Source organism: Lycorma delicatula, chromosome 5 (assembly GCF_047948215.1).
Source record: "Lycorma delicatula isolate Av1 chromosome 5, ASM4794821v1, whole genome shotgun sequence".
NCBI classification, from domain to species: Eukaryota; Metazoa; Arthropoda; class Insecta; order Hemiptera; family Fulgoridae; genus Lycorma; species Lycorma delicatula.
Window position 1 is genome coordinate 94,018,261 of NC_134459.1, and position 13,639 is coordinate 94,031,899.

Here is a 13,639-nt window from a genome sequence, read left to right on the forward strand (position 1 = left end):
ATTTATAATTATAAAATTTATTTACTATTCCTTAAATAACTGTGGTGTTACACAATATAGAAGGTAACAAATTATGACTTTTACTGATTACTGCAGAGGGTTAAAGGGATTAGTTTTTAAAATTTATTTTTCAGTATATGTTAATGGCAGTCCAGATTAACAAGGATTGTAAGCCTTTGTAATCTAGATACAATGTTAATTCGTAGAATGGATTCATCAATTTCATTTTCAGTAGAATTCTGATAATAAATTAATTAATATTCTGTAAAGGATATAAATAAAAAAATAGGAAATAGAAATAAACAGTTCGTAATAAGTCATCCAAAGCAAACAAAAAGTAATTATAGATAACTTATCTTAATGAGATATTTATGGCAACGTTTTCATTTCATGTAAAGTTTTAATGTAACGGCTGAAAGTGGAAAAGTCATATAAATGTCATACATTTTAATTTATAAAAATGCAGTGTTTTTTGAATAAAATGATTAGTTGAAAATACTTAAATGTAATAAAAAATAAATTGGTTTCTTAGCTTTGATAATTAGAATACAATAGTTCTTTTAGATTCAAGCAATATGTTTTAGAACAAATATAATTATTATTTTAACTAATAGATATTTGGTACACCACCTTAGGCACATTAATTTTTTTTTAATTTTAATAATTTTTATAAAATTATATTAATATGAAGCTCTTAGATAATATTATGTTTACATTTTTTCTATTCAGTGGTTTTCTTGTAACAGCTGATGTATCACATGGGTGAGTACTTTTATGTTGGATGAATTATTGACAATGAATATCAAAATAATTGTTTATTTTTTTTATTTAAAAATAGTTGTAAATTATGGGTATACACTTATGTATGTGTAAATTATTCTTATCTGTCTCTGTCTTATAATTGTGTAATCTACAATTTATTTATTTAGTTATAATTAAAAATTAGAATTTGTTGTGACATTTCTGTGATAAATTTTATCAGTGTATTCTAAAGTGCTCCAGTTTATAAAATAAACTTCATTTTTTAAACTAATGCAGAGTAAGGTATTGAATAGCAATATATTTGTACAGTATATTAACACCAAACCAACTGTTCATAATGAAAGGTGAATTATGTATTGATATTAATGTTTTATTGTTTTTAATTAATTAGTTAAAAAATGAAATTGTTTAATTTAGTAATTAAATTTGTCTTATAGCATTAAGTTTGTTGATTTCAAATAATTTTTCTAGCTACTGTCTTTATGTAACAGAAATATATGTATATTATTACACACCATTAAATGAAATCATTGTTTGTCTAACATAATCTGAAGTTTTTTACTAAATTTAAATAAAAAACCCCTGCACTGTTTTAAATCTATTTCTTTTCAAGAATCTAGATATTTATCAATTACATATATCAAATAATAATTTGATATATGATTGATAATTAATGATTAATTTGATATGTTTATTGATTATTACATTATCAATAAACTTTTGGATCCTTTCTGGGACTAAAAGCATGACATTTCTAAGGCTGAAAAAGTTTTAGAACATCCATTGACCCCCTATTCTACATCTGTGATATAGTTCCATAAAAATTTCCAAAAGTATTTATTATAAATACTCCAAATATTTAAATATTCCAAAATATTTCTAAAAATATAAAAATATTTCCAAAAACTATGATATTAAAATGTTTATTTTCCAGATATTTTTATGTTAAAAAAAATCACAAATACTAATAGAAGGAGGGATTGAGGCCAATTTACCACATCATGGGTCTCAATCCACCTAAATTATCAGAAATTGAAGTTTGCAGTATTTTAAACTTTTACAAAATATGTTCAATATAAAAAAAATAAAAAATCATCTAAGACATAAAAAGTGTTGTGTACTTTTAATCTTCACAAAGGGTTCAGCACCATAGGCTCTAAAAAAAAAACAAAAAAAACGAAAGATAAAACTAAAAAATAAAGACATTCCAACTATTCCTCAAAAATTGTTATAACATTAAAAAAAAAAAAAAAATAAGACCCGGCAAAGAAAAATAAATTTATATCATCTTGACCCCCAGATTGTTCATGACTCCTTGGGCCACTCTGTTAACAACTTGAGAGATACAAATTGTAGTTTATTTTAAAATGTGTTTCTACCATAAAAATACTGGTGTCCAAGTGTTTCAGACTCATTTGTCCCTCATGATACTATCCTTCTCAATCCTCCAAATTAAAAAAAATAATTAAGATACTCAATCTTTTCTTTCTTAGTGTGCTACAAAAAAAAGTATATAATCATACAGAAGAAGAAGAGTTTTATATCTTCTTAAAAGTGTACTTGATTCTTATCCTTTTTATTAACAAACCTTGAAATAAAATTAAATCTTTCTCTTCTTTTGGAAGATATCTTTTTCAAAATTTGTTCTGCCATAAGAAAATTATTTAAATACATGATGGTGTCCAAGACTTTCTGGGTTATTTGCTCCCCAAGATTCTCTCAGTCTCAGCACTAACAAAAAATGAAATATTGGCGTATTCAAAACTTTTACATTTAAAAAAATTGTCTACATTTAAAATTAAGAATAATAGAGGTAAAGAATTTATGTTATATAAAATATAACAAACATAACATAACATAAATATATTATGTTATCTAATTATATTTTAGACTTTGTTGCTCAAAGTTGTGATGCCCTCTACCACCTCGGTTATCACACATTTAACTATTGCTGTGTTAGAAGTATATTCTTTTTCAAAATTTGTCTTACTTTAAGAAAAAATTAAAAACTAATGGTTGTTAGTTCAAGCAATTCTGACGACACCTTGCATATAAGGGTGTCTAGCCTCATAGCCCCCTTGGATAATAAAAATTGAAATTGTGATATTCAAATTGTTCTTTTTAAAAAAATATAATCTTACTTTAAGAAAGAATTATGAAAAAGAAGTGGAAGAAGTTCTTTCTTCCCCTCCTAAGTGCTTATGGCTTCTTTAACCTCCTCAATAAAAATTAAAATATTACTTTAACAATATTTCAAATTTGTTTTATCTAAAGAAGAAATAAAAGTGGTGTCTTAGGCCTGAATGGTCTTGATTATTGTAGGTCTCTAGGTCCAGCTCCCTCAAATTAAAGAAACAAATGTTACAATATTAAAAATGAAGTCATTTCAGTGTTATCTTTTAAAAATTTTGAAAAATTAAAAACTGTATAGATGTTCAACAGGATCAGGCCTTCTTGCTTCCAATTTACTATGAGCCCCTAGCCCACTTGATGTATCAAAATTTGACCCATTGTGATATTTAAACTTTTTTTTCTTTTTATGTGTTATTAAAACAACAAATTAAAAATAATGTAGCAGAATAAAATTTAAATTTTTGAGAGCTAGGTTAGAGCTTTATAAATAATAGCTTTATTGATTCTGCTCACTACTCTAATTAAATATTGAGATATTTTATATAGAATATATTTGTTTAATATATTTCTTATACCTCCATTTAGCAGTGAAATTGTAACTTTTGATTGCATTAGAGTAATATTTTACTAGCTTTTCATTTCATGCTTTTTATGATGAGTAAATTTAATAATGTTGATGATTGCTAACGCATTTTAGATGGGGAAGTCTGTACTCCCTTGTCATCTTAAGTCTTACTTATCATGACTTGTTGCTTTTTCCGACTTACTTATCTTCTTAAGTTCCAAACAGGATGATAAAATTAGTTCACTTTTTACATCTGCTGGTTGTTTTCTGATGTGTAGGAGGTCTTATAGGTTTTTAATACCTTATAGTTCAGCTGTTGTTTTATTTCATATTGTAAATTTTTCTGGGAAAAAGTTCTAGACAGAGAGGTGCAGCATCAATATATGGTTTCAAAGAAACATGAATGCATGTTTTGTCCTTCAGCTGAAGATATAATTATATGAATTATTTTTCTTTGAGAGTTTCGGTTTTCTGTTATCTTATTGTTAGGTATCATGCTGATCCTTTACCACTATCTGAGTATCATTTTTAGATATGTAAGTATTCCCAGGTGTTTTTATCATTTTAGTATACCAAGTCAGATATTTAGTTCTTTATCATTACATCTGTTCTGAAAACAAAAATTTTAGAATTTTAGACACTACAAAGATTTTGAGCTTCTTTAATTCTCTCCCTTTGTTTACTTAATATTCTGAGTAACAGCCATATGCAGAAGATTACTACATAAAGCTATTTCTAGGTTATGCTAATGAAGTATGAAAGATTTTTATTTTTAAAAATTCTTGCTTGCAATAGTTATTAATTGAGAATTGGTGGAACAATACATGTGGGAGATGGTTCATTGTTTTATTATAAATAGATTAACTTTTTTTAAATTTTTTATTATGTAAAATTCTAGTAGTTTAAGAATGACTGATGCCATGGAACTATCTAATAACACAGTTGAATTAAGAATTTTTATTGTCAAAAAATGAGAAAAGTGTTTAACAAATAATTGATTTCATCTTTGCCGTAAAATAGTAGTCTAATTTTAGCTATGCATCAGTGTTATTTAAAGATAATAGTTTTAATTTATTGTAAGTTTATAGTTATGTATTGATACATTTATTAAATTAATTACACAATTAAAGTTCATTTGACTTTATTTATAAAACATCATTTTTGCATTAGTGCAAAATTAATTGTAGCATAATTTTTTCTAATAATTTTTATTTACTTTCAGTGCAATGACTGTAAAGAAGACTGGTCAATTGTTAAAAAAGTTGAGATGTTTGTTTAAAAATTCAAAATATATTATTGATCCTTTACAGGCTTACATTGTTCCTCATGGAGATGCACATCAGGTATTTATATATTAAATCGTATTGTGAAATAATTTATTTATAAATTTCTGCAATTAATTACTTCTCTAACAACTTCAATGATGAAATTTTTAACTTAAGTTTTCATTCATAGGCAAAATATTTCCAAGCCAAAAAAAATATGAACTACATTTATGTGCACTTTCTTATGTTATATAGTAAAATGTGTAAAAATAATTACAAGTATTTCATCCACTAAAAAATGTTTTGTTGTAATCTGAATCAACTAAATAATTAAAAGATATTTATTTAGTACTTATAAACTTCTTTTACCTTTCTACATTACCATAATTTAAATCTAAACACTTATCTTTTCATACATCTAATATTCTTGCTTAATTATTTTAGAAATTTCTCATTCAGTAACAGCAATTTTGGAATGATTTTTACTTTTGAAAAATTGAAAATGATTTCTACTGTAGATCATAAATAGGTAAGGTAAGTTGTATGGAAGGTTCTTTAATATTCCCATCAAAATACTGGAATAAGTGTCAGAATTGAAGCAGCGAAGTTGGGGAGAGCATTATCTTGAAACAAATCTGTGTTACTTGTCAAGAGGTTGTGTCATTTATTTCGAATTGCACAGTTGAGGTGGCTGAAGTTTTACACAGTAAGCCTGTAAATTTTTTGTTATTCCAGTCAGTATGAAATCAACAAATAAGAGGCTTCTCCAATCCCAGAAAAATACTTGGCATCATTTTCTGTATGCTGCTCTGAATTTTCTTGGTGTTTCTCAGTTTTGAAGAGTTGCTGATTGATACTACGCCATTCATTAGAATTTACTTAGCATAGTTTTATGAATCAGTTTTCATCATTAAGAACAGTATGATTAAGAAATTTATTATCTCATTTATCAGGCCATTTTCCTATTGGGCAGCAGTTAGGAACTCATACGGTGAAGCTTTTTGAATCTAAGTTATTCACTGTCAGTTTCATATGGGAGAGATCTTAAAGATCAACAAAATGAGCTATGCAGTCTTGTTGTTGCAGCGTCTATCTTTAGGAATTTTATTGTTGACTTTTTGCTTTGCTTCTTTACTCACAAGAGAAGCGGATGAGTATTCATCCATCATGAATATTTATTAGACATGATGGACCGTTTTCTCCCACTTGACTATGACTATATATTTGAACACTAAATAGCAGTCAATGTAGGTATGCATTTATATGTGTAATTGCATCACTGCGTGTATTTGTCAGCAAATTTTGACTAGGTGAACAACATATTTTAAAACATCTGCTCACATTTGATGAGATTTTTTCATAGCACAGCTTAAAAACTTAACAGAAATAAATTGTAAGTAGAAATAATATACAGTTCAGAAATTACCTTAAGCAACTAATTCAGAAAAAAATTATATTGGTGGGAAATTATCTGCATACACTTTATAAATAAAAGTTTTTATATTTAGCTCCCAGTGTAGTTTTTTACCATAGTTTTTTTTTAACTAATTCATTTATCATTGTTAAGGTATTTGTTTATGAAGTTATATTTTACAAGATTGTAAGTTGTTAGATTTTCAATGGGTTAATTATTTTATCATATGTCAGAAGTTGATAAATTAAAAAAAATATAAAAAAAACATTAGAAAAACACACACACACATATATATATATATATATAATTAAATATGTATTAATTAATTTTGATCACAGTTTTGAAAGTGATCACAATTTCAAGGTACTGGTTTTTTAATTATTTAATTTCTTAGGTACCTATGATTTTCTTTTTTTATTATGATTACTTATAAAGTAAAATTTTATTTACAGTTAAGAGTTGAACCTTTTGAAATGAATTAAATCTGGTAATAATTTTTTCTGAAACCCTTGTTTTTTGTCTTGTTAGTATTAACTTCCAGAAACCTTTTCTTCCTGTTGGTAAGGGGAGAAGATTTTTAGTAAAGAAGAGAAACGTGATTCAATTTTATTTGATAGTATTTTACTGCAGACAGGTATAATGAGTAAAAATGTCCTTGAGATCATACTTTCAATACATTACAAGCGTTATACGCTTTCTCTTTGATTATATTAATATATTTAAAAAAAAATTGTTTTAAATCTCATCATCAGATTATTTATTTAGTTGTTCATATGCTGGAAAATTATATTTTATTTAAAATAATATTTTTCAAGCCTTGCCTCTTGAAGAATTTGGGAACCATTATAAAATATTAAAAATTTTAATGCGTAAAAATAAAAACAAGGAAGAAAGAAACTTAAAAAGGGCACTAGGAAGATTTTGCAATACAATTATTTTTTAATAATTTTTCAAGATAATTTCCACCACATTTTATACACTTATTTTGTCAGAGATCTGGCACACTTATCGTGCCAACCTCTTAAGAGGTCATCATTACTATAAAATGTCTTCCTTTCAGTCCATGCAAAGTCACATGCAGCAAGGTCATGGCTGTAGGGAGATTGTTCTAACAGTTTTATTTCAGTGCTGGCCAAATACTTGGGGCAAACTTTAGAATGGTTTGCTGGAGCATTCATCCTTGATTTTGGGTACAGCTTCTTGAGAGTTTCAACAGCTTTAGGCAGACATTCCTTGGTATACCACTTCCCTGTAACTGTTTTCTGAGTTTCTAACAACTAACATTAAAACTCCTCTTACACAAAAAAAAAATAGGGCCAGCATTCTCTTCTTCACTGTTCTGGATTTTTGAACAGACAGAGGTGTCCTCACCTTCAAATTATATTACTATTTAATATTATGGTCAGGACATCATAATAATACAACCAAGTTTCATCACCTGTCAATAATGGTTACATAGGGAGGTTTCCCCATTTTTAAACTTTTTCAGTATTCCATGGCACCATAAAACACAACACACCACCTGATAATTGATAAGTTATGCAGCACCCAAAGGGTACAAAGCTTTCTAACTTGAAGGTAATCTTGCAGTATAGCATGAACTGTGGTGTTATTATTGTCCTAGGACACCTCTGTTTGGTGGTAGGTCGCATGCTTGTCTGTCTCAAGCATTTTTCGTATTGTAAGAATGTTTCCTTCAGTCACAGATGAAGGTGGTCAACCTGACCTTGTAGCTTATTAAAGGCCAAAATTTCTTCTTTTAAACCCTTGGTACCACCTAAATATTGGTGTATGATGAGGTTAATCCTCTCTAAGCTCAGGAGTCTTTTTTGTAAACTCTGATCCACACTTAACCCATGTGTAAAATCGCTCTGTATTCAGTTTTTGATCACGACAACATCACTTTCTCTTTTTACTAACACAGCTAAAAAGCAGATGACACTGAAACAGTGACTAGAGCAGTGGCAGTGCAGGTTGGAATCTGTCTAAGCATACAGTAACTTGCAACCACCTGTGATGATCCATTCCGCCATCATCCAAAACTTTCCTAGTGCCCTTTGTATTAAAGATATGAACAAGTTCTGATCAAAAGATTCTGTTCACAATTTTTTTGTGCTTTATTGATTAAATTTCATTTATAAATTGTGAATTTGTATTGTTTATGTGGATTTGTTGTATAGAGTGAGTATACTGCTCCCAGTGATGAAAGGCTTGCATTTATATCAGGATTTACTGGTTCTGCAGGTACAGCTGTCATATCTGAATATGATGCTTTATTATGGACTGATGGTCGTTATTTCTTACAAGCATCCAGTGAAATGGATGAAAATTGGACTTTAATGAAGGAGGGTATGTAAAAATTGAGTTATTATGTGAAGAAAACAGGAGTTCCCAATCAATTTTTATTTTTAAAGATATTAACAGACTATTGCTAAGAAGAGATCTATTGAAGGCTCTACTTATTAATAAATATGAAGTAGTTGTCAATAAAAATATAGATTTAAACAAAACATTAAATAATTTCAGATTTTAAATTAACTTTTTGATCAGAATTTTTTATTGTGTGGTGTGTATATTTTTTGTTTTTTTACTAAAAACATGTAATTTTAATTATCATATAATTTGTCGTAAGACAAATTTGTCTTACGACAAATTTTACTCTTGACACATTTGTATACTTTTCATACTTATGACACATTTGACAAATGTGTGGTAAGACGATAATTAAACTTATATAGGTGTTTTTAGAAAAAAAATAAAAAATTTTAATTAATTACAAAAAGCAGTACAAATTCTAATATTGAAAATAATGTAAGAGACATTATCAAACTGTTAACATGACTAGATAGATATAAATGAAATAACTTTTAAGGTATGGTTGCATAATTATATGAGAAACAAATTTTAAACTTCTAAGCAAACTAAATAAGGTAAAATAAAGTCCCTGTTAAGGTTAAAATACTTAGTCAGTTATGACTATTTAACTATGCTTTACATATTAATAAAAATATATATTTAAGTAATATATTACAGACCATTTTAGATTTTTAATTTATTAAATAAAATATATATATATATGTATGTAAAATTTTTTTGTACATACGAGGGCAGTCCAGAAAGTAACTTAGGTTTGTGCCTAGCATGAAGATGGGTGGGGAGTGAGCTGCCATCTTGGCGTCAAAATGTTTCTACACTCAGTACGCATCAAGCTGTCATAGCATGTGAACTGTGATTTTTCTACTTTGTTCGTTGTGAATTATTGAAATGTGCGCTTCAGTAGAAAATCCTGTAAGTTTTGAGGTGCATTCAGTGATTAGATTTTTACTACTGGCAAAAAACTTCAACCCAATTGAAATTTATCAGCAACTTTGTGAGGTGTATGGAGATGGAATAATGATTGAAGGTGGAATGAGGCAGTGGTGCATTCAGTTTAAAAATGGCTGCACCATTGTTCATGATGAGGACTGCATTGGTTGGCTTAGCCTTGTGACTGATGAACTGCTGATGAAAATCGACTATAACATTTGTGAAAATCGTCGCATTATGATTATAGAACTCTCGCTTCATTTCCCCCAAATTTCACGAATTTTACTGCATGAAACTGTATCAGGAATGCTTGGTTGTCACAAGTTTTGTGCAAGATGGGTACCAAAAATCTAAGGCGGCAGATTTCTACAGAGAAGGAATTGAAAAAATTAAATTAAATTGTTATACAAATAAATTATACATGTTAACATATATTATTTGTGTAATATATAATAAATATATAAAATACAAGGTTGTTTGGAAAGTAATGTCACGAAGTCTGCAAGTATGAAAAAAACCCATTTATTTACATAATAATAATACCTGTACATTAAAATTTTTCGAAATATTGTTTCCTGGATGTCAAAGAACACAATGAGCATGGTCTTGATCTTTGATTTGCTCGTTTGAGCCTTCTTGGGGCAAGGGGATGCCAAGATGTGCCACTCACCATTTTGCCTCTTCGTTTTGGGGTCGTACTGGAATGAATATCCATGTTTCATCACACGTGATAACATTGTCCAACAAGTGAGGATCATTTTCATACATTTCCCAAACGTTGTGACAAATTTCCACTAGGTGAGATTTTTGGTTGTCGGTCAAGAGTCTTGGGATAAGCTTCACGCATACTTTTCTCAAATACTTGGTTACAATCTCGTGGATAGATTTTGGAATATTTAACATGTTGGCCATTAAATAAACACTCATTCGATGATTTGTTTGCAAAAGTTCTTTCACACAGGTCACATTTTCATCGTTTGATGAGGCTGACGGGCGTCCAGCACGGCCTTCATCGTTGACCTCTTCATGGTCTTCCAAAATGCCTTGTGCCATCTGTAAACTTGCCTTTGTGATAAACACTCATCCCTGAAGGCATGTTGAACTAATGGAAAAGTTTCCGCTGCAGACTTGCCGAGTTTCACACAAAACTTGATTGCGTATCTTTGTTCCAGTGAGTGCTGCATCGTGACTTGTACAAGAGATGAAACAAAGGTTTATGAAATTACCTGTCCTTCAACTCCAGGTGCTTGGAAATAACTGAGCAAGCACTCGCTCGGTAGTTGACTTACACTATCAATAATCCTGGCAGTTAATAGAGCGCTGTAACGTACAGTCACTTCACAATAAAATGTATGACATTACTTTCTGGACAGATCTTTTGGTGCGTGCATGTGTGTGTGTGTGTGTGTGTGTGTGTGCATGCACACTCACACATACACACAAGGTTTACATATTTATAAATAAATACAAAAATTATTTTCCTTTTGTTATTAATGACTGTTTGTTAGCCATTCTTTTGTTTTACAAAAGAAAAAAAAATAATAAATATTATAATTTACATGTGTTTAAATTGTAAAATTACTCAAGAAAGATACCTTAGAAAATCTTGTCAGCCGAAAAAACACGATTACTTAAATTTTGTAAAACTTGGAAAAAGAGTATTTCAGTGCAATCAAGGTTTTATAATTGTTAGATCTATACAGGAAGTCGATCTGCCTGACAATAAAATATGTTCGTGGGCTATTATTTAATATAGCTAAGTCAGAATTTAAAAGGAACATTTCCAACTCTTCCCTGGGAATCTATTCAATCTGATTTCCAAATAGGATTGTGCATTACAAAACTCTTATATTTGATCTCTGATAAGTATTGTAGTTTCTTAATTTAAAATCTCCATCTTAGGGAAAATGTATTTCTTGCAGACAAATACAAGTAGGGTCCACATCATGTACCAAATGTTAGAGTTCAAAAGTCTTTGACAAACATCCATTTATATTCCATTGCAGAATCAATTTGTTTTTAATAGACAGTTAGTGTTTGAATTTGCCTTTTGGCGAACCCCTTTTTTTATTTTATTTTCCACTTGGCGTTCTGCCTTACTGTCCATTATAATTTTGTCACCTGTCTAGCTTCCAGCCTCTGAGTTGGATACTATGAAAGTGACGGATATGGATTGATGCTTTGAATAGGCACTCAGAGACAAGAACAGAAGAGATGCCTACGTTACAGGTTGTTCCAACACCTGTCTCATTAAAGGGCGAAACAGTCATCCTTTGTCTTGTTTTGGGAGACTCTGTGGTTTGAGAAGTGTGATCACTGCTCTAAGTCATTCTTTCTCAAAGTGGGTGATAACATGCTCTTGTGGGTGCTGGAGGCCTTCAGGAGGGATGGTAGAAGGACCACAGAAAATTGGGGGCATTCAGGCGGTCTAGGAAGGCAATAGCTGATGAAAAAAAGGTAAAAATTATGTTTTCCTGATATCTCAAACTAAAATTAAATACCTACTACACTAGTACAAAAAAATTAAAGAGACACCTATATTTTATGATAAAAAATGATTGTATTCAAACTACTTTGCATCTATGAGGCTTAGAGAGACAAATAAATAAAAATTAAAGCCTGAATACTCGACTTTTTGATAGTGTACTTCAGATTTCAAAAATCATCAAATTAAAAAAAATAAATTGTTGAAAATAAAGTTTTAAAAATTTGAAAGTGTTTCTTCATGTTTGATCGAATGCATGGGGGAACAAATTTGTTTCAGTAAACTGCATTAAAATCATTTAAAAGCTTAAGACTTTAGCTTTAATTTCTTATATGTCTCTGTGATTTTTCTGAACCTAAATAGTCCACTTTAAAGAGAAAAGGCTACTTTTGTCTTTAATGCTGCATATCTCCCAATCTAAGCAATGTGTTGATACAAATAAATATGGAAATTAAAAGGTTTTGATCTAGATTTAATGATAAATTGTGAGGTCTTTAATGTAGTGTTGCAGTTTTTGGCTTTTATTCATTTTGTGCCATGGTATTGAAATCTTTAAATATTGAGACTGCAACATGTATCACCCGCTCAAACCTTAACCAAAAATCATATTAGTCTCGATCATTAAAGATTTAAATATCTCGGCACAAAATCCAAAAACTGCAACGCTACATTAAAGACCTCACAATTTGTTATTAAAGCTAGATCAAACTCTTTAATTTCCATATTTATTTGTATCAATATGTTGCTTACATCAGCAGATATGCACAAAAGTGGCTTTTTCTCATTAAAGTGGAATATTTTGGTTCAGAAAAATCGTAGAGACATAAAAAAAAAAAAATTAAAGCTAAAGTCTTAAGCTTTCAATGATTTTAATACAGTTTACTGAAAAAAATTGTTTCTCCATCCACTCGATCAAACACAAAGAAAAAATTTAAAATTTTTAAAACTTCTCACCGATTTATTTTTATTAATTTGATGATTTTTGAAATCTATACTGTGAAAAAGTAGAGTATTCAAGTTGTAATTTATTATTTTATTTGTCTCTCTAAGCCTCTTGGTTGCAAAGTTAAAACAGTTTGAATGCAATAATTTTTTATCATATGTTGGTTGGTCTCCCTTTAATCTTTTGTACCAGTTTATAATGTAGCAGTAGAATGAAATAAAAAAATACAACCAATTTATGTTCTTTGTTGTACATCCACCTTTCTAATGCAAGTTTGAAGCTTTCTGGGGTATTCCAATTTAATTCAACAAATTTTCAAAAATTTTATTACATCACTATTTTTGATTTTGATGGTATTTGGTATATGATAACTACCCACCTTTTAGTGGCCAAAAAATATTTTTTTATATTTAAAAAAAAAAGTTTTTCATGAGTAATAGATTATTTTAACTTGCCAACAGGTAAAAACCATTTTCGTCACTTTTTCCATGTGCTGTAGCATTTTTATTTTACATCAACAGAGGGTACAGAAGGTCAAAAAGGGCTTTATTGAAAGAGTAAAGTTGGAAATTCATCTTACTGTACTCAAAATTCATCTTGTAATGTTTACTGAACTTATGTGTAAAAATTATTGTTTTTTCAAATTTTGGGCCCAAAATAAATAATGAAGGACTTAAGGTAACAGGCCTGTATTTTTTTAATCTTTTAACTCGTAGGTACTAGCAGTACTTATAAATAAAAAATTGGATTGTTACCAAGTGTTCTT

At 29.1% G+C, this 13,639-nt stretch overlaps 1 protein-coding gene across 4 annotated transcripts in view; it reads left to right on the plus strand.

Moving 5' to 3' along the window:
* ApepP (Aminopeptidase P) overlaps positions 1 to 13,639 on the plus strand; it is a 66,456-nt gene that overhangs the window by 12,158 nt on the left and 40,659 nt on the right. For 2 of the 4 annotated variants that reach the window (XM_075366656.1, XM_075366660.1), the window contains exons 1-3: positions 671 to 762; positions 4,683 to 4,803; positions 8,320 to 8,488. In XM_075366656.1, coding sequence (XP_075222771.1) covers positions 686 to 762; positions 4,683 to 4,803; positions 8,320 to 8,488 — 367 coding nt within the window. In that variant the 5' untranslated portion in view covers positions 671 to 685. Of the gene's footprint in view, positions 1 to 670; positions 763 to 984; positions 1,107 to 4,682; positions 4,804 to 8,319; positions 8,489 to 13,639 lie in introns of those variants that run through there. The other 2 variants (XM_075366658.1, XM_075366659.1) reach the window with 2 other exon arrangements.